Raw genomic sequence first — 19,573 nt, 5'->3', positions numbered from 1 at the left:
CAGATGAGAAACATTGGATAACTGGGCAGAACACAGAGTTAATATAGCATTTCTTGGTGGTGGGGGAGACCAAGGTTTCCAAGGAGGCCTGGGATTGGATGGATTGTGTGTGGCCTGATCAATGGGCCAAGCTCAGGGATTTTTTTTTTCTTTTAGGTCAGGGCCTGGCCATTTTTCTACCTTGAGGGTTTACAAAGTTTACAAAGGTAGTCCATGGCTTTTGAGTTGGAGTGAATAGCCAAGCAAGCAGTCTTTCTATCCTTTTCTCTCCATCCCAGGCTCAGGTTGAAGAGAGCTTTGCAGCTATCTTCAAAGAACATGTCATTTAGCAAAATGGGGAAAGCACCTTGGGGTCCTTAATTTTTTAAAAACAATGAACACCAAAGAAATCTAAACCTGGAACAGTATGGTAGATTTGCATGCCGAAAAGTTACTAGAGAGGGGCATGGTGACTCATGCCTGTAATGCCCAAATTTGGGAGGCTTAGGATGGAGGACTGTCACAACATCCATCAAAGCCAGCCTAGCTCTGCAAATGAAGTTATTTCCAGGCTAGTCTGAGATATAGTATTAGAACCTGTCTGAAAAGAAACAAAAGGAAGCAAACTAAAATATTTTGTTGGTAGGTAAGATGGATCAGCAGGTAAAGGTACTTGCTAAGCCCAGCAACTCCAATGCCATATGGTAGATCCATATGGTAGAAGGAAATAGCAAGTTCTCCCAATTTCTCCCTGACCTCCCCATATGTGCTGCAGCACATGGATGATCCCCCCCATCACAAACATAGTCAAAATATGTTTACATGTTTTTAAGTTATGGCTCAGAGTTGTCTTTCCTTTTATATTACTCTGCCTAATTCCTAATGTGTCAGTCTAGTTGAAGAGTCCTTTTTATTCCATTTTTCCTCCACTCAGAAACTAGGCCATAAACCATGTGCTATCTATTCATCCTAAGTGTAAGGTACTTTGCTTCTGTAGTTGATCTGCCTGTCTGGGTTGCTTTGGTGCAAGATGCTGAAGTCTCCTGTTTAGCACCGTACTGGCTGGTTTTATGTGTCAACTTGACACAGGCTGGGGTTATCACAGAGAAAGGAGTTTCAGTTGGGGAAATGCTTCCATGAGATCCAGCTGTAAGGCATTTTCTCAATTAGTGATCAAGGAGGAAAGGTCCCTTGTGGGTGGGGCCATCTCTGGGCTGGTGGTCTTAGGGTCTATAAGAGAGCAGGCTGAGCAAGCCAGGGGAAGCAAGCCAGTAAAGAACATCCCTCCATGGCTTCTGCATCAGCTCCTGCTTTCTGACCTGCTTGAGTTCCAGTCCTGACTTCCTTTGGTGATGAACAGCAGTATGGAAGTGTAAGCCGAGTAAACCCTTTCCTCCCCAACTGCTTCTTGGTCATGATGTTTGTGCAGGAATAGAAACCCTGACTAAGACAGCACCTCATAGTAAAACAGAGGGAGGCTAGGTAAAGTAGCCTTTGTTTTGTCTTAGCAGGGAATTGATCACCTCTAAGTCTCAGGAAGAAAAGGGGGAGGGAGGCCTGTCTCTGCTCTCAGCACTAGTTAAGACTTTCTTTTCTTTTCTTTTCTTTTCTTTTCTTTTTTTTAAAAAGATTTATTTATTCATTATATGTAAGTACACTGTAGCTGTCTTCAGACACTCCAGAAGAGGGTGTCAGATCCTGTTACAGATGGTTGTGAGCCACCATGTGGTTGCTGGGATTTGAACTCCTGACCTTCGGAAGAGCAGTCGAGTGCTCTTACCCACTGAGCCATCTCACCAGCCCTAGTTAAGACTTTCAGAGTGCATGATTGCATGCTATAAAAGTTCGCTATGAGTTTGCACATAAATTCAGGTCATAAATTGAATAAGAGGTTTAAAACAGAGAATGTCTACATGCATATACCCTAGTCTTGCGCGCACTCCACTGGCCAGGAAGAACGACACTGCAACAGGATCCTTCTGCACACGTTTATTGGGAGAGCTTGATTGTAGAGGCTAAAGACCAGAACTGGTGCTGCTTTTATAGGCCTAGGAGGGGCGTGTCTCACACCCGGATTGGTTATGCACTAAGCCTTATTTGCATGTTCCTCATCTGATTGGCTACTCTCTCTCCTTACAGAACCTCATTATCATACCTCATTTGCATGTCTCACATCTGATTGGTTATACTCTCAGTACCTTACAGAACCTCATTATCATACCTCATTTGCATGTCTCACATCTGATTGGTTATACTCTCAGTACCTTACAGAACCTCATTATCATACCTCATTTGCATGTCTCACATCTGATTGATTATACTCTCAGTACCTTACAGAACCTCATTATCATGCCTGGGCCAGGCAGTGTCTTTGCAAAAAACTTTACTGCATATGTACACATTGGTTGTTTGTCCAAACTTATGTGTGGTGGCCAGCAGTAGTCAGTGCCACTCTGCAACGGCACATATGGCTTCCCACACCCTATGAGTAATTATCTGGCTAAACATTCATCATTTGTTACTAGCTTACAGGTTTATTGCCCTGACCCGCACAACAGTCGAACAGGGACTTTAGGGGATCTTGGGGAAAAATGGGGGACAAGAAACATAAAAAACAGGACAGCAAGACAAGGTCATGATCAAGCTGACAAATTTTTATTTTTCTCACACAGGTTATATACTCATAGGAGCAAAAAGGGGGATGGAGGGGGCTTGCTTCGTCTCTGGGCAATACACCTGTTCCCAGGAACAGGATATTGACTGGGTAAACAGTTCAGTAGGAAGATCAGAACAGAATGAGTTATTAGGTACCTATCCACGAGATTTATAGCTATTTGTTTTCCACTGACTTCAGGATCTATGTGTATTTGTACTCAGCTGGGCTAGTGCTTTCCCACAGAGGCCAAGACTTTATGCCAGCAAGTACTTAAAGCAGTTAATGTTCAAACAAGGTCGCTCCCAACATCTCCTCTGTTTACTTTGTATAAAAGAATTGTGGCGATTTTAGCCTTTGCTAAGTTGGCGGCGATATAGGCCTGACCTCCAGTGACTAAAGGGGACCTTGTATTGACTCCGGTCCTCCTGGTGTTGTCCAGTGAGGCATGAGGGCCATATCCATCCAGATGTCTTTTTCCTGGAGAGGGGATAGTTTGGACATCAACCCCTATGCAGTCAGGCTTGTCCCTCAGGGAACTCAGAAAGAAATTTTTAGTTTTGCTTTGTATTCCCTTGCAGTGTTTTGCCTCACAACCCAAGCAAGAATTTAGTTCATCAGTCAGAAGAGGTTCTGGGTAGCCCCTCTCTACTTGGTCCTGGGGTGGAAGTCTTCCTTTATTATGTGGAGATGGGTTTTGGAAACACCCTGGAGGGAATATCAACCTTGTCTCGAATCTCTTGGTCCTCCATAGATAATTTATGATAATGTACCTGGATAGGTTTTGCTGCCAAATGATCTATCTGATGTTTCACAATGTTGCTAAGTCTGTTAAGGGCCCAGGGACCAAAAGAAATAAGCAAAAACAATCCAACCAACAGTCCCAAAATGGAAGGAAGTAGGGTTGACAACCACGGAGAGGTTGAAAACCAATTTTTATACCAGTTATCATCTCTCTCTCTCTCTCTCTCTCTCTCTCTGTGTGTGTGTGTGTGTCTTTTTTCTAGTCCTTCTCTGACTTTTCTCATGCTTTCTTTGACCATCCCTGTCTTGTCTACATAAAAGCAGCATTCTTCCTTAAGAGCTGCACACAGCCCTCCCTGCTGTAAAAAGAGTAAATCAAGTCCTCTGCGATTATGAAGGATGACTTCAGCTAAGGAGGAGAGGTTGTTGATGCCTTGTTGGAGTCGCTAGTCATCTTTATCAATGGTGACACTGAGTTCTTGATGCCTAGACTTGGAGAGAACATATGAGTAGGTGCCAGTCCCCACACCTGTGGCACCAAGGCCTAGAAGGACTGAAATGGTGATGGCAGTTAGGGGCTCTCTTCACTGGTGAACCAGTGAAGGGAAGGAATCAGTGGACTGATCCCACAAGTGAAAAAATTCTTCTGAATGATAATAAATCAATCGAGGGACCAATTGTACAAGAATGCAAAAATCAGAATTTTCTGCAGAAAAGGCACTGGCTGAAAGGCAGTGGGTGAGGCCATCAAGGCAAACCCTCCAAGTATCATTTGGAGGAACTAAATACTGGCTACTAAAATCAGGATCTTTGCCAAAATATTGTCTGGACATTTTTCTTCCTTTGACAATTAGGGCAGCAGGTAAGGAACCTTACTTGGACTTGAGGGGAGATATATCCATAACAAAAGACATCCGGGGCTGCTGCCAAACCATCGTGAGGTTTGAACCTATGGCCCTGAGATTAAAAGTCTCAGGCTCTACCAACTGAGATATCCAGGCTGTTTGTAGTTAAAGAAAGTCTTTTGAGAGTTACTTAAGCCTGCCCTCTGAAGGGCAGCACCAGTCACCAAGCAGATGGCATGGCTTGTTCTGGTGCCTGCGCAAAGGTGGACATACCCTGCCAGTGACTTAAAACGGTGGTGTTTAAGAATATCTTGGCAAGTAGGATTGGCATTTTCAAAAGCAAGCTGTTTAATAAAGGGGTTTTCAGGCTCTTGGACCCCAAACAAACAGTCAGCCATCTCTGTAAGGTGGCTAATGAAAGAATTGTTTGTGCCCTGGCCCTGTAGCACCTCCGTGAGTGCAGTGGAGGATTCCAACCCAGGGGGCAGTCCTCTCTAAGTGGCCAAGCACCCCTGGTGGACCCGAGCCAGGAGGCCAGGGGAGAAAAGCATCCGGGCTTCCAAGGTGTTACAAGGTGGCTCGCCCAAAATTCTCCTTGTGGTCCATGACTCAGTGTCCAGTTGCACAAGGCTCCCAGTCTCCATCTCCCCTGCCATCCCCGCCAACTCCGATCTCCATAACACAAAGTTGCTGCCATTGAGTGTGGCCCAAAATGCCCCAGGTGTGAGCCATCCCTCTACAGGGGATTGAAGGAGTGCCAAAGTGAAGGAAGCAGTGAGGCCATAGCCAGACACCACAATTCTAAGTCTCTCCAGAATCCCCAAATCTAGCGGTTGACAACGACAGCGAGGCAGGGTACCATCAGGTCCAACCGCAGGTGCTGCAGGGGCGTCCATGATCTCCTGCGAGTCAGGCTGAAGCCTGCCATCTGTCTCTCCCTCTTTTTCACCCGCTCTCTGGCTTTCCTCCAAGTCAGTTTTTGGGGACAGGGAATCTCTAGGGACTGTGGTTCCACTCCTTAAGAAGAGGGGGAAGGTTAGACCTTTTTCCTTCTGATCTTTTTTAGTTTTAACAGAGACCTAAGGCTGCGCTTGCAGGGAAGGCATTAGATCATGCAATTCGGCCTCTAATGACTGGAGGGTCGGTCCTAAGCAGTTGTACTTAGTTGTCCTTTCGGGTCTCTACCTTATGGCACAGGAACACAACGCAGCAGTTAACTGACAGTGGGCGCCGGACATGGCAGGTGAACCAAAAACTGCATCTAAAGTCCCATAGGGTGGTGGCAGGAAGAAAGACAGGAGTGCAGTAGACCTCTCAGTGGGGGGCCGAAGCTAGGGTGATTGTGGCTGTCTTGGCAGATCACAGTAGTGCTCCGGTTCATATCGAGTTGCCTCCCCCCGCGAGAGTTGCTTCATTAGCGGGCAACAGTTCATTTTCAAGATCAATGAGGGAAGGATAAAGGCCTGCCATCTTAATTTCCTCCCTAAGTGGGGCGAAGAAAGATCCTTAATGGGCAGTAAAGGGGGAAGGTCTGTGACACCATCAGCCACAGATGGGGGGTGGGGGTGGGTGAATGTTCCTCTCTTAAGAAGGACAGAGGCAGTGTATGAGTTGCTAGGTTAGCGGAAGGAGGACAGGAGACAAATTAACAGACTGTTCTCCCTTGGACACCAAGTGTCGGAGAGCTGGCTAATCAGGAGTGGTTTTAAGAGTGTCATTAATGAGGGACCAGTAGTTAAATGCCTTAACAGGTATTTTTGTAGGTCCAAAGGCTTCGTAATAATCTTCGAAACAAGCACCAACTCTGTGCCACCTCTTTACATCAGTCGTTCCCTCTTGGGGGAACCATGGACACATCTCTCCCACAAAATCTAAAAATTTCTTCAAATCTTTTTTTTTTTTTTTTTTTTTTTTTTTTTTGAAGGCAGTTCTGCGACTTTATTTGACATGAGCAGGTTAGTTCTCATCCACATTGACCGTCTGTAGATTTTTGAATGTGGTAACAGGCACGTAAATTACCAGCGTGTAGAGCTTGTTTGGGGAATCCTCATCCTCATTACGTTTTCTGGACAAGCGTACTCGGATGCGATATGGAACGTTCCTTATTCCCTTGGCCCAGACGGCTTTATTGAGCCTGGTGTCAATGCGCACATCTGGTGTCCCCATTTCCTTCATGGCAAACTTCCGAATTTCTTTGAGTGCCCGAGGAGCACGCTTCTTGAAGTCCACTCCATGGATGCGTTTGTGAATGTTGATAGTGTATTCTCGGGTCACCACCTCGTTGTTGGCAGAACGGCCCTTCTTCTTCTCGGCACCCTTCTTTGCGGGAGCCATCGAGCCTGTCCGCTCTGTGCCAGGCGCGATGGCGCCGGATTTCAGAGCCGCGACCCCGCAGCCATACTCACTCTCCAAATCCTTTTTCTTAACCCTAGTTCCTCGAGTTTTGAGGGACTCTTTAGGCCCTGACACAAAAGGTGACTGCTTAGAAAATTCTTGTCCCATGCCTTACCGTAATTATCATAAGATCTGCACCACTCTATGTTCTCTCTCCTGGACTGTCTCATGCTTGTTGGACTGTGGTGTCGTACCAAACTGAAGCTGCTCCCTGATGCTTCCTGAGATGAGCGGGTAGGCCTACCCTCCAATGATGAGTGGCGTTCTCTCCCCTGCGACCCCCTGGGGTCCCTGTTCAGTCGCCAGTTTGCCTCTACCCATGGGACAGTCGAACAGGGACTTGAAGGGCACCTGGAAGAGATTGGGGGACAAGAAACGTGAAAAACAGACAGCAAGTCAAGAGGTCCTGATTAAGCTGATACATTTTTATTTTTCCCCCACACAGGGTATATACTCATAGGAGCAGGTATGGGGGTGGTGAAGTGGGGTCGCTTTGTCTTTTGGTAAGGCAACTGTTCCCAGCAACAGAATATTGACTGGGTAAATAGTTCAGTAGGATGATCAGAACAGAATGGGTTATTAGGCACCTGTCCACAAGATTTATAGCTGTTTGTTCTCCACTGACTTCAGGATCTATGTGTATTTGTACTCAGCTGGGCTAGTGCTTTCCCACAGAAGCCAAGACTTTATGCCAGCAAGTACTTAAGGCAGTTAATGTTCAAACAAGGTCGCTCCCAACAGTTTATGGAAAGCTAAAAATCACAACTAAGCTGTCCTTGAAGTTTTAAATAGATAAACCAAATCAATATTTTATGTCCTGTCTTTGCACCTGTGGTATATATCTTCTGATGACCTTCAGCTAATGGTTTTTATAACTCCTTGGAATATGCTCTAGGTTTTAGAAGTCTGTTGTTATCTCAGAAGCAATTAAGCAGTTATAAAGGGGCTCAAAGGCCTTTGTTTGTATGGCCATTCTGAAATGATGGTGACCCTAGCATGCTAGTTTTTTTCTGCTGAGTAAAAAAAAAATCACTTCATTCAGTGATTTTTAGGACCCTTATACAGTGTGCACAGAAATGTTATAGAGCTGACACTGATGGTGAAATACAGGAACAGAAACCTGATCCAGAGAGGGGCAGGAACTTGTTCCAGGTTGTCTGCTCACTAGTCAGTTGCAGAAGCTGAGCAAAATCCCAGTGTAGTCTGACATCTAGACACTGCATCACTGCCTGTTTAATCAGTGTGCCAGCAGCTCATACATTGAGGGTTCAACTTTGACAGGAATTTGTGGTCTTATCTAATTTCTGAAATCCTTCATCTTTTTCCAGTTAAATTGATTCAGAACTCTCCAAATCTCCATGTTTTCCATCTGAAATGTGATTTCCTTTCGAATTGTGACTCTCTCATGGCTGTGCTTGCTTCCTGCAAGAAACTCAGAGAGATTGAGTTTTCTGGACGATGCTTTGAAGCCATGCCCTTTGGTAAGAACTGTACAGCCTTGACCTCAGATGCTCCTGTCCACAGAGTCATTAAATACTTGAGAACTAAGTGCCACTGATGTTGAGCACACTTGAACCTCAGCGAGGCTCTCACAACACTGAATGAGCCACAGTTAAGAAACTACATTTTAAATGTTTCATTTGCAGAGTTGTGTCCTCTAGTTGTGTCATAGTGATTCAGTCTGAATGTTATATATTGTTTCAACGTTTTTGAAATTCTTTGTTATAGGAAACCTATCTGAACTAACTCAATTTTTCTCCCTTTCCTAGTTAACATTTTGCCAAATTTTATTTCTCTGAAGATATTAAATCTTATAAGCCAACAATTCCCAGATAAGGAAACATCAGAAAAGTTTGGTAAGTTTATAAAACAGTGTTTCATAATTTAATCTATATTTTCTCTTCCTTCTCTGAACCTACAACAAAACAAGCTGTGTATAGTTGTTCCTTGACATCTATGGAAGTTAGGTCCTGGGCCTGCTGCTGCTGTAACCATAGAGATCCTTTATGATATAAAATGGTACAGAAAAGTTTGCCCCTGACCCAGTGAGGGAGACAATGCCTAATATAATGTAAATGCTATGTAAACAAGTGTTACACTGTGTTGTTCCGGGAGTAACAAAGAGGGGGAAGTGTCAGTACATATTTGGTACAGACGCAATGTTTAAAAATGGAGCCTGTGGTTGGTGGAATGTGACCATAGAGAGGGTCATGCAGCAAGCCAGGCTGGTTCTTTGGAGGTCTCCATAGTGATACTCAGTCTCACCTTCCCACAAACCCCTCCCTGATGCTATCACTGCTGCTCCTACACATCCTCATGTTTAATCTCATTAAGTGCAATTTTCTCAGAATCACTGGCTTCTTAGAGTAGAATTGGTCATGATGACACTGTGTGCATTTATTGTTCCACACCCACTCCAAAATCACATGCACTTTTTGTTTCAAAGACTTCTGGGATACATATGCATATATGTGCATACACACACACACACACACACACACACACACACACATGAACTTCTATTTAAGGATAAGAAGCCATTATATCTCAGATTGAACAAAATAATATGTATGAAATGTTTAAAAATTTTTGAGTTAAGAAATGATTATGAAGCCCATTGTGATATTGCACACCTTTAATCCCCGCTTTCCATAGGAAGAGGTAATAGGATCTCTGAGTTTGAGACCAGTCTAGTGTACAGATCAAGTTCAAGAAAAGCCAGGGTTAGCCAGGAAACCCTGTCTCCAAAGAAGGAAAGAAACAAGGGAAGAAATGTTTGTGAAAATAATGAGTGTTCATGGGAAGCACTGTCAAGGTAAAAACAGTGAGGGGGACAATGGTGGTATAGGGAGCAGAGCTGCATCTTCACAGTTCTTCTCAAAGTGCACGGTGCATAAGAAGATCTCGACTTTCTTCTTGCTTCTTTGTCTTTCCTTTAGACTATGACTTGTGTGTGTGTGTGTGTGTGTGTGTGTGTGTGTGTGCGTGTGTGTGCATATGTGTGTGTTGTTTCTGGGTAGTGGATAGATAAGTCAGTGTGCTCAAACAGCAGGCACTTACCGATGTGGCCTCATAGTTTTTGTGTATTTTTACAGCTATTGTGTGTGTTTGTGTGTAGCAGTGCTGTGGCGTGTGTGTGGCAGTCAGAGGACAACAGGTGGGAATCAGTTCCCTCTCCTCCATTTTGACTCCTGGAATCTAATTCAGGTCCTCAGGCATGGCTGCAGATGCTTTTTTACCCCTGAGCTGTCTCACCTGCTCTGACTCATAAACACAGAGAGTTCTGAATACATTTACAGTCATGCAAATCTCCAGTCACACAGATTCACATTCCTTAGCGAATCATCTGAGAGACTGGAAAGCATGCTTGTAGTAATGACCACAAGTGCTCAGGTCATGCTTAATTAGTAAGGCTGGAAACAGTGTTGTATACATAGGACTCGTGTGATTTCTTTGAAGTAGAAGTAACTCCTTCATGAAAGATCACCTAGAGGCTGAGAGTGGTAACACATGTCTGTGATCCTGGGAGCATGAGGCAGGAGGATGGACTTCTAGCCATTCTGACTATGGGCTGAGACTGTCTCAAAACTGGCAATGTAAACAGGTTAACCAGTTAACTCAATTTAATGGTCCCCTTGTGCATGCTAATATAAGCACTAGTGACTGTACATACTGAAATTTATTTTACATCTGATTGGCTGTTTTGAACAGATGTAGCAAGAACAAGACCCAGAGCTGAGTTCTCATGACTGGCACGATAGAGCTGCCAGCAACAGAGTTTTCTTTGCTTTCAGATGAACAAGAAGGCAAAACACAAGGTTCTCCCCCCCACCCCCAATGTTGCTGTGGTATCCAGCATGTTAGGCAAGCCTTGTATCACTGAGCCAACTCCCAAATCCTGGAATTTCAGGTCTAAATACTATCTTTTTAAAGGAACACCGGGAAGGGGGAAGTCAAAGATGAGTCTAGAACATTGTTTTAATTTTACAAAGTCTTGTAAACACTTTCTGCAAGGTCATTGAAATAGAAACTGTGATCATGTGATCTACAGAATGTCATGCTAAGGATGGATGGCACAAAGCTGGCAGAGTAGTGGACCATGCTTTCCAAGGAGGGTGGCTCTCCTCAGAGTGGATCACTGGGGTACCAGATGAGGATGGGATCGCAAGGGAGGGGCTGAAAGCATTGGCCAGTTAGGAGAATGAACTGTCATGGAGGCCTCTGTGTCCAAGGCAAAATGAAGATGGAGAGCCAGCTTGGAGTAAAGAGACAGGTTTGGGGAGAATGGAGGAAGCAGCGGCAGAGAGCAGCAGGGAGCAGCTGTGTGCTGACCCCTTCTCCTGCCCTTGGAGAGGACAGGGATGAGGAGGGCCTGTGCTAGGTAGGACCTTCTAGACTAGAGACCGTGTAAGTCATTAGCTGCTCACAATGGAACAGCTCCTGAGGATGGCTCTCTTGTGTCTCCCACAGCCCAGGCTCTGGGTTCTCTCAGGAACCTGGAGGAACTGCTCGTTCCCACTGGAGACGGGATTCACCAAGTGGCCAAATTGATTGTCCGGCAGTGTCTGCAGCTTCCGTGTCTCCGAGTTCTTGCCTTTCACTACATCTTGGACAATGACAGTGTGATTGAAATTGGTGAGTTTTCCTCAGAGAAAGGGGTTCCCTTGTGTGGAAGCAGTGGTGTCATTGGAGCTGCCCGCTGCAAGCATCTAGAGCCAGAAAAGACTTCCAAAGGCTTCCTCATTTCCACCATCACCTGCTTCCTCTCCTGCCCTTCTGCAGATGTAGAGTCATCCTGGTGTGACTGGGAAGGTTTACACTCTTTTTTTTCCAAATCAGTGTGTGTGTGTGTGTGTGTGTGTGTGTGTGTGTGTGTGTGTGAGAGAGAGAGAGAGAGAGAGAGAGAGAGAGAGAGAGAGAGAGAGAGAGAGGTGAAGAAGTATTCAGTCTGTGGTTTTCTTTTTCCAGTGCTGAGATTGAACTCAGGGCCTCACACGTACACTAGAGTAGTGTCTGCCCCTGCACCACTGCCCAGTAACATCTCTGTCCTCACACTTGGTGTTTCAGACCCCTGTCCAGATACACTCTGACTCAACTGAATACTGACACGACAGGTGTATTGTGGGGAAATGTAGAGCTATGTCCACTTCATGCTCACGTTCCTGCAACCTCTTATCCCTGTCAATGTATCAGTCAACTAGGCTAGAGCACAGAGCTTTCCCAGAGCCCCAAACCTGAGTTGTGTCCATTTTCCAGTAGTGCCCTCCGCACCCTCACAGATGACCACTGTGCTCTCTCTGTCACCATAGCTGCTTTTGCCACTAGACATTTCATGTGGGGAAATCCTATACGTTTGTCTATTTTTACCCAAGTTTGTGTTTGTTCTCTATATACAGAGTAGCACACATGACCATAGAGCATTGGCCTCACCTACCGAGCCATCTTAGTGTGGTAACAATGCCCTTCTTTCAGTGAACAACTGACAGCTTACTCTTGGTCAATGTTTCACCTTTACAGCCAGGCAACTGCACTTAAACACACCATAGCAACAGATAACGATGCAATGTGATGTGGAGAAGCAAGAAAATCAGAGGACAGCAGGCCATGGGTGGGGAGGGCTGAGATGTTCTCTCGTCCTTTCAGAAGAATATTTATTCAGGGAATGAGAAATACCCCCTGACCATCACAGAAGATCATTATTCAGGACACAGAAGAAACACTATCTTAGGGCCTCTTTCTTTACACTCAAGGTATAGCAGGATTCTGGGTGAAATGTACCCTAACCTTCCCCATAGTTGGGCTAAGTGGTATGATAATGCAAAATGAAAGAAAAACTCTACTAGATCTTCACCTCCAAAGTTACCATGAGCCTGGCTCCATTTCCTTCAGAGCCCTGCTCTGAGTAACCAGGGAGTCCCTTCTGAGCTATAGGTGGAAGGCTCTATAGTAGCCAGTGAGAGGACAGCTTTAAGGACTGTCACCTTCCCTTCTCTGCATAAGGGGAGACACTGTTGACACACTTTCTCAGTCTCCTGTACTGTACCCTGGTCCATACCTGGGCTCTGGCCTGGCATATGTCCTCCTGTGAGACAGAGGAGAAGTCCACACTGCACAGACAGCTGCAGCTCCCGGTGCTTGCCTTCCTGGTGTCTGCTTCCCGTTTCCGTGTGTCCGGGTCGTTTCCTATCACCCAGGGGTGTGTTCAAAGTTTGATCTCAAAAACATCATGTAGAGCATGCCCCACTTTCATTGGGGGTTGAGAGTAGTTCCAATAACTTGTGAGCATTACTGATGTCCTCTGGGTTCTGTTTTCATTTGTGTTTTGTTTTCCAGCCAGGGTGGCAACCAGTGGAGGTTTCCAGAAACTCGAGAAGTTAGATCTTTCCATGAATCACAAGATTACCGAGGAAGGATATAGAAATTTCTTTCAAGCCCTGGACAACCTGCCAAACTTGCAGAATCTGAACATCTGCAGACATATCCCAGAATGCATTCAAGTTCAGGCCACCACTGTCAAGGCTCTGGGTCAATGTGTGTCCCGACTGCCCAGCCTCACTAGGCTGCACATGCTCAGTTGGCTCCTGGATGAAGAGGACATGAAAGTGATTAATGATGTGAAGGAAAGACACCCCCAGTCCAAACGCTTGATTATCTTCTGGAAATGGATAGTCCCGTTCTCTCCTGTTGTCCTGGAGTAAAGGATGCTCCTGAAGACTACTGATAGTTCAGAATACCAGATTTCCTAAAACACTTTACTTTAGCTGGGCATGGTGGTACACACCTGTACTTTCAACATTTAGGACACTGATGTGCAAGAATCAAGAAGTTCAGACCAGATCCAGTTTCACAGCTAAAGACACAACTATCCATCCTACTAAAGAATATTTATTAAGTGTGCAGACTGCTAATTTTTTTTCAGAAGTCTGCATGCCCACTATTGAATTCAGTAGCTATATTGCTCAATGCCTTGGCAGTCCTTATTTGGTCTTCCTGTCTGAAGACTAGAGCCTCAGTCACGTTCATATAGAGAACTGTCAATGCCAAGGTCAACAGGAAGGCGCTGGGAAAGGAACATCGATCTATGTAGAAGCCACATCCGGAAGTAGTATTTGATAGGTGCTGGGGTAGTGCAAGAGGAACAGCAAAACAGCTTTAGAACTCACGGAACGCAGTCTCCTGGTTAGCACAAACTCATGGGTGGGTCTCCGAGAGAACTATGGGTCCTGAGAGCTTCATGGTGTCATAGAGATTTGCTCTGCTTGCTGCCTTCTCACTGTGTTACTCATAATCTATGAGTTTTATGAACTCTCTAGGGGGCTTAACAACCCCTCACTGGGCAGTGTCATTGTCACTCACAGCAGCAGTGCTTGATCTTCAAGATCAATGATTCAATCACCACCCTTGGAAAGAACTTAGAAATGTACATTGTTAGAAATGACCACCAGTCTTAAGAATTTGGAGAAGTAGATTGTCAGTAAAGTTAGGTTAAGATGTTTTTGTTAATGGCTCTGATGTTGAAAAATCTTAGAAATCAAATAGAAATTCAGAAAAGCCCACTTTTGATTATTGATCAAGGGATGTTTTCAAGATCAGGAACAAGAACAATGGCAGCTCAGCTAGCACTGGCTGATGTGACTCTTGCTGAAGCTGGGCTGATGATCGAGGTGATAATTAATGTCTTGTACCCAATGTTCCCCTCACCTTTCTGATAAGATTTAATAAAAAGTTGTCCCCGAGTGAATGCTGGTGATCTGGACTATGGTTCCCATGCTTAGGCTCAAGAGTTTTACCCACTGTGCTGTCCTCTTAGAGCTTCCTCACAGTCCATGTTTGTTATAACTCATCAAGTGTCCTCAATGCTTTCATCTTTCATCTTGACATAACCCGAGGTCATCTAACAGAGTCTCAATGAAGGAACTGGCCTGTTTCCATGTCCATCTTGATTGGTAATTGATATGTGACCACCTATCCTCTAGTTGGTGGCAGCTCTTTTACATAGTTGGGCTTATTCTTCATTAGAAAGCCACCTAAGCATACACCAGAAGGGAAGCAAGCCAATAAGTACTGCTCCATGGTCTGTGCTTCAGGTTGCTGCTTCTAGATCCCTGCCTTGAGTTTCTTTCTTGGCTTTCCTCAGTTATGGACTATGGAAGTATAAGCTTTACTTCCCCAAGTTTCTTTTGATTATGGTGTTTATCGTGACAACAAGAACGTAAACTAGATCAGAAATTGGTCTTGGAATGGTGTCTTTCTGTGATGGACCTGACCCTGTGGTGTTTTTCAACTTTTGACTATGCTATTGGAGTATTGTGGAGGATTTGGGAACTTTGAGCCAGAGAAGCCACCTAGTGTTGAGAGCTTAATGAGCCGTTGTTGTGAACTTGTTAAATAAGGGTGTTGGGCCGGGTGTGGTGGTGCACGCCTTTAATCCCAGCACTTGGGAGGCAGAGGCAGGCAGATTTCTAAATTCAAGGCCAGCCTGGTCTACAAAGTGAGTTCCAGGACAGCCAGAGCTATACAGAGAAACCCTGTCTCGAAAAACCAAAGGGGGGAAAAAGGGTTTTGGGAGAAGTACAGACAATGTGTCCTTAATTGTAAAGTTTCAAAGAATGTGAAGACTGTAGTGTTGGACACTAAAACCATGTCAGGGAATTTGGTAAGGAAATTCGCTTGAGACCTGGAGACTTAGTGGTCACACATTAGGGACTTAGGTGACTTCCCATTCCCTGCTAGACTCCTGGCCTGGAACATGTGCCCTGTTCCTCACATGAAAGAAACGTGCTGTATCATCATGTAGGCCCAAAATAGTGTCCTCTGTGCTAATGAGGTACCTAGAGGCCTGAAGGACTTAGCCAATAAGCTTCCCTACCTAGACCATCCTCCCTTCCAAATGTATTTAATCTCAGGTCCAACCTGAGAACTGAGTATGCTAGGGTATGCATCCATTTTCCACCATGAATAGTCAATAAACATTTTAGAATCCTGGACTGCGTCTTTCATCAAGATCTGCCATGGGGAGCCATGGAGAAGGCATTTGACTATAGAGCCGCAGCTTAGTTCTTTCATAGAAGGCCTCTCTGAGCAGCTTTCAGCCTGCCTCCACCAAGCTAAGAACAATCACTGTTGGGACAAGTCAGAGCTCCCTTTCCCCCCCGACCCTGGCCTGGGCTAGATGTCTCCAGCCTACCAGGCCCTGACTCCTTTTTCAGCTCTTCCAAGATTCCCAGTGGCACCTGATGTCCAAGAGTCTGAGAACTCCACAGCCTGATATTGTCACCAGCTCCAGCATTCTTACAGCTCAGACTGTGTTTTCCTATTCCTGGGTGGCGTCATGGTGCCTTCCTACAGCCTGGCACCTGCCCGGTGGTGCCTGCGAGAAGTGCAGTCAAACTCTTTGTGTTTTGCCTTCCCAGGAAGCCATGCCCAGCAGGGGAGTGGACAGGGATCCACACTCTAACAGGACTTTCCCGTTATGTGTTGAATTAAGAATATGTGTTTTCTGGTCAGCTGTGATTGATAAAAAGCCAGCACCACTGAAATGAAACCCTGTGTGCTTTACTGGGTCAGAGCTGGTCAGTGGGGGCTGAGAAACAATCAGTTGTTTTTGGTCAGAAATCAACATCACTGGTGTAAAAATGAGAAAAGCATTTCCTCCGGCTCAGCACACAGAAGTTGTGGTCCAGGAGGGCCAAGGCTGCACACTATGTTGGCAGCAAAAGTTGGAAAATAATATGTAATCATCTTCCACACAGTGGTGGGTTTGAAGGCATGAAGTGGTCATGGAGAACAGTTGATACCTGGCACCCTGTAGCTGGCCTGGGGTTTACAAAAGGCCATTGGTATGAGTAAATTTTCAAATTCCATGGACACCCCAGGATTGAAAGAACTATGAATAGAAGCTGAACTTTGACACTGTGGCAGCACTGGTGTCCTCAAAGTGAGACCATTGTGTAGTGGGTCCGTGATTCATGAATAATGATTCCTCAGATTCAAATAATGTGCAACAGCAAAGAGTGTTTATTCTGTAGAGAATCTTGTACCCAATTTCTTGTACCCAAGAAATTGCTTGTACCCAAGAAATTGCTATTGAAGTCTAGGCTTAGTCTGTGGTGATCTGATAGAATGTATGGTATTATTTCAATCTTCTTGTATCTGTTGAGGTTTGTTTTGTGTCCAATTATATGGTCAATGTTGGAAAAGGTTCCATGAGGTTCTGAGAAGAAGGTACATTCTCTTGTTTTGGGGTGAAATGTTCTGTAGATATTTGTTAAATGCATTTGGTTCATAATTTCTGTTAGGTTCACTGTATCTCTGTTTAGTTTCAATTTCAATGACCTGTCCATTGGTGAGTGGGGTGTTGAAGACTCCCATTATTATTATTATGTGTGAGGTTCAATGTGTGTTTTGAGCTTCAGTAAAGTTTCTTTTATGAATTTGTGTGCCCTTGTATTTGGGGCATAGGTGTTCAGAATTGAGATTTCATCTTGGTGGATTTTTCCTTTGGTGAATATGTAGTGTCCCTCCCCATCACTTTTGATAACATTTGTTTGAAAGTCTATTTTATTGGATATTAGAATGGCTACTCCAGTTTGTTTCTTGGGACCCTGCGCTTGAAAACTTTTTTCCAGCCCTTTATTCTGAGGTAATGTTTGTCTCTGTCACTATTTCTTCTATGCAGCAAAATGCTGGATCCTGTTTATGTATCCATTCTGCTCAGAATATCCAAGATACAATTTGCAAAACACATGAAACTCAAGAAGAATGAAAACCAAAGTGTGGATAGTTCAATCTTTTCGAGAAGGGGGAACAAAATATCCATGCCAGGAGTTACAGAGGCAAAGTTCAGAGTAGAGACTGATGGCATGACCATCCAGAGACTGCCCCACCTGGGGATCCATCTCATAAACAACCACCAAACCCAGACACTATTGCAGATGCCAACACGATTTTGCTGACAGGAACCTGAAAATAGCTGTCTCCTGAGAGGCTCTGCTAGTGGCTGGCAAATACAGAAGTGGATGCTTACAGAAATCCATTGGATGGAGCACAAGGTCTAGCATTGAAGGAGTTAGAGAAAGTACCCAAGATGCTGAAGGGATTTGCAGTCCTATAGGAGGAACATCAATATAAACTAACCAGTACCCCCCAGAGCTCCTTGAGTCTAAACCATGAATCGAATTTAAAAAAAAAAAAAGAGATGGTGGGACTCATGGCTGTAGCTGCATATGTAGCAGAGGATGGCCTAGTCGGACATCATTGGAGGTGAGGCCCTCAGTGCTGTGAAGGTTCTATGTCCCAGTATAGGGGAATGCCAGGGCCAGGAATGCCAGGGCCAGGAATGTGGGTGCGTTGGGGCGCAGAGAGAGGGGGGAGGTGATAGGGGATTTTGGCAGGGGAAACTAGGAAAGGGAATAAAATTTGAAATGTAAATAAAGATAATATCTAATAAGGAAGGAAGGAAGGAAGGAAGGAAGGAAGGAAAGAAGGAAGAAAGGAAGAAAGGAAAGAAGGAAGAAAGGAAGAAAGGAAGAAAGGAAGAAAGGAAGGAAGAAAGGAAGGAAGGAAGAAAGGAAGAAAGGAAGAAAGGAAGAAAGGAAGAAAGGAAGAAAGGAAGAAAGGAAGAAAGGAAGGAAGGAAAGGAAGGAAGGAAGAAAGGAAGAAAGGAAGGAAGGAAGGAAGAAAGGAAGGAAGGAAGAAAGGAAGGAAGGAAGAAAGGAAGAAAGGAAGAAAGGAAGAAAAAAAGAAAGGAAGAAAGGAAGGAAGGAAAGGAAGGAAGGAAGAAAGGAAGGCAAGGAAGGAAGGAAGGAAGGAAGGAAGGAAAGGAAGGAAGGAAGAAAGAAAGGAATGAAGAAAGATGAGCATAAGGATGAGGTGGGAAAGGAAGCTGCTCATATACATAGAAAGTTCCTAGAGAATTCTGGCTCTTGATTATTGTCAAATGATTGTACAGTAGCCCGTATAGGCAGCTAGCTCATGTGTTTGGATATTTTTGTCCAGGTACTATTGCTGTTTGAACAGTTTGTGGAACCTTTAAGAGGCGGAGCCTCATCAGAGGGAGTGAGTAGTTGGATACAGCCTTATGGGTTTATAGCCTGGCCCAATTCTTTCTTTCTCTGCTTCTTCACTGAGAATGTAACGTGACCGGTAGACTCTGCTCCTTCTACCAAACCTTCCATGCCACGGTGGAATTTATCCCTTCAAATTGTAAGTCAGAACAAACCTTTTTTTTCTATTAAGTTACTTTTGTCAGGGTATCTTAGCCCAGCAAAAGGAATACTGCAGCTTGTGTTGAAGAACATGAAGTAACTAATCAAAGCTGCCAAGTCATGGCCAGTTCCTTGTGTAAAGGGGTGGAACAGGAAGCTAGAGTTGGGTAATTGTGTGTTTTGATTAAGAACATGACCTTTGTCTCGTCATCTTTAAGGCGACTTTAAGGGGAAGACATCACAAGACCACTAAAGATAACTAGTGAAAGATTTAAGCAGCCCTGTTCCTGTTGGGCTTCAGAGCCTGATTCCTGGGGACTTTATACACAAATGATAAAGAGTTGTTTTGAAAATATTGTTAGGTATTGTTAAATGTGATCATTTCTACATGATTGCCAGATGTATCTTTAAGTCAAAGGTTATATTTGCCTTAAAAGTCTTCAAATTGCAGATAATCCCAACACTCAGGAGCCTGATGCAGGATGGTGTCAACTTTGAGGTCAACTTGGGCTTCTAGCATGACCATGTTCCTAAAGCAAAATAAAAATGAATGGAACAAATAAAAGTCTTCAGTACGCTGCAGTTTTTGTAGAGAGATGGGTAGAAGACAAATTTCATTCTGGATAAAAATATCAAGGTAGAGTGTGTAAGATGTTATAATGAGGATCTGGTCCACTCTAGCTATAGGTATGCATCGAATACTCCTGTGGGGTAACTGAGATGCTGAAAATGCAGACAAGGACCTGAGGATT

General features: G+C 44.5%; 1 protein-coding gene and 1 pseudogene across 1 annotated transcript in view; one reads left to right on the top strand and one right to left on the bottom strand.

Moving 5' to 3' along the window:
- Positions 1-14,350, top strand: part of Naip1 (NLR family, apoptosis inhibitory protein 1) — a 45,095-nt gene extending 30,745 nt beyond the window's left edge. The window contains exons 13-16 of the mRNA NM_008670.2: positions 7,944-8,096; positions 8,385-8,471; positions 11,086-11,250; positions 12,949-14,350. Of these exons, the coding sequence (NP_032696.2) occupies positions 7,944-8,096; positions 8,385-8,471; positions 11,086-11,250; positions 12,949-13,313 (770 nt within the window). The 3' untranslated portion in view covers positions 13,314-14,350. The remainder of the gene's footprint in view (positions 1-7,943; positions 8,097-8,384; positions 8,472-11,085; positions 11,251-12,948) is intronic.
- Positions 6,141-6,629, bottom strand: Rpl31-ps13 (ribosomal protein L31, pseudogene 13; annotated as a pseudogene).
- Positions 14,351-19,573: the final 5,223 nt, after the last annotated feature.

Source organism: Mus musculus, chromosome 13 (genome assembly GCF_000001635.26).
Source record: "Mus musculus strain C57BL/6J chromosome 13, GRCm38.p6 C57BL/6J".
NCBI lineage: Eukaryota > Metazoa > Chordata > Mammalia > Rodentia > Muridae > Mus > Mus musculus.
The sequence above is the reverse complement of the archived record's forward strand: the minus strand, read 5'-3'. Positions and strand labels throughout refer to the sequence as shown.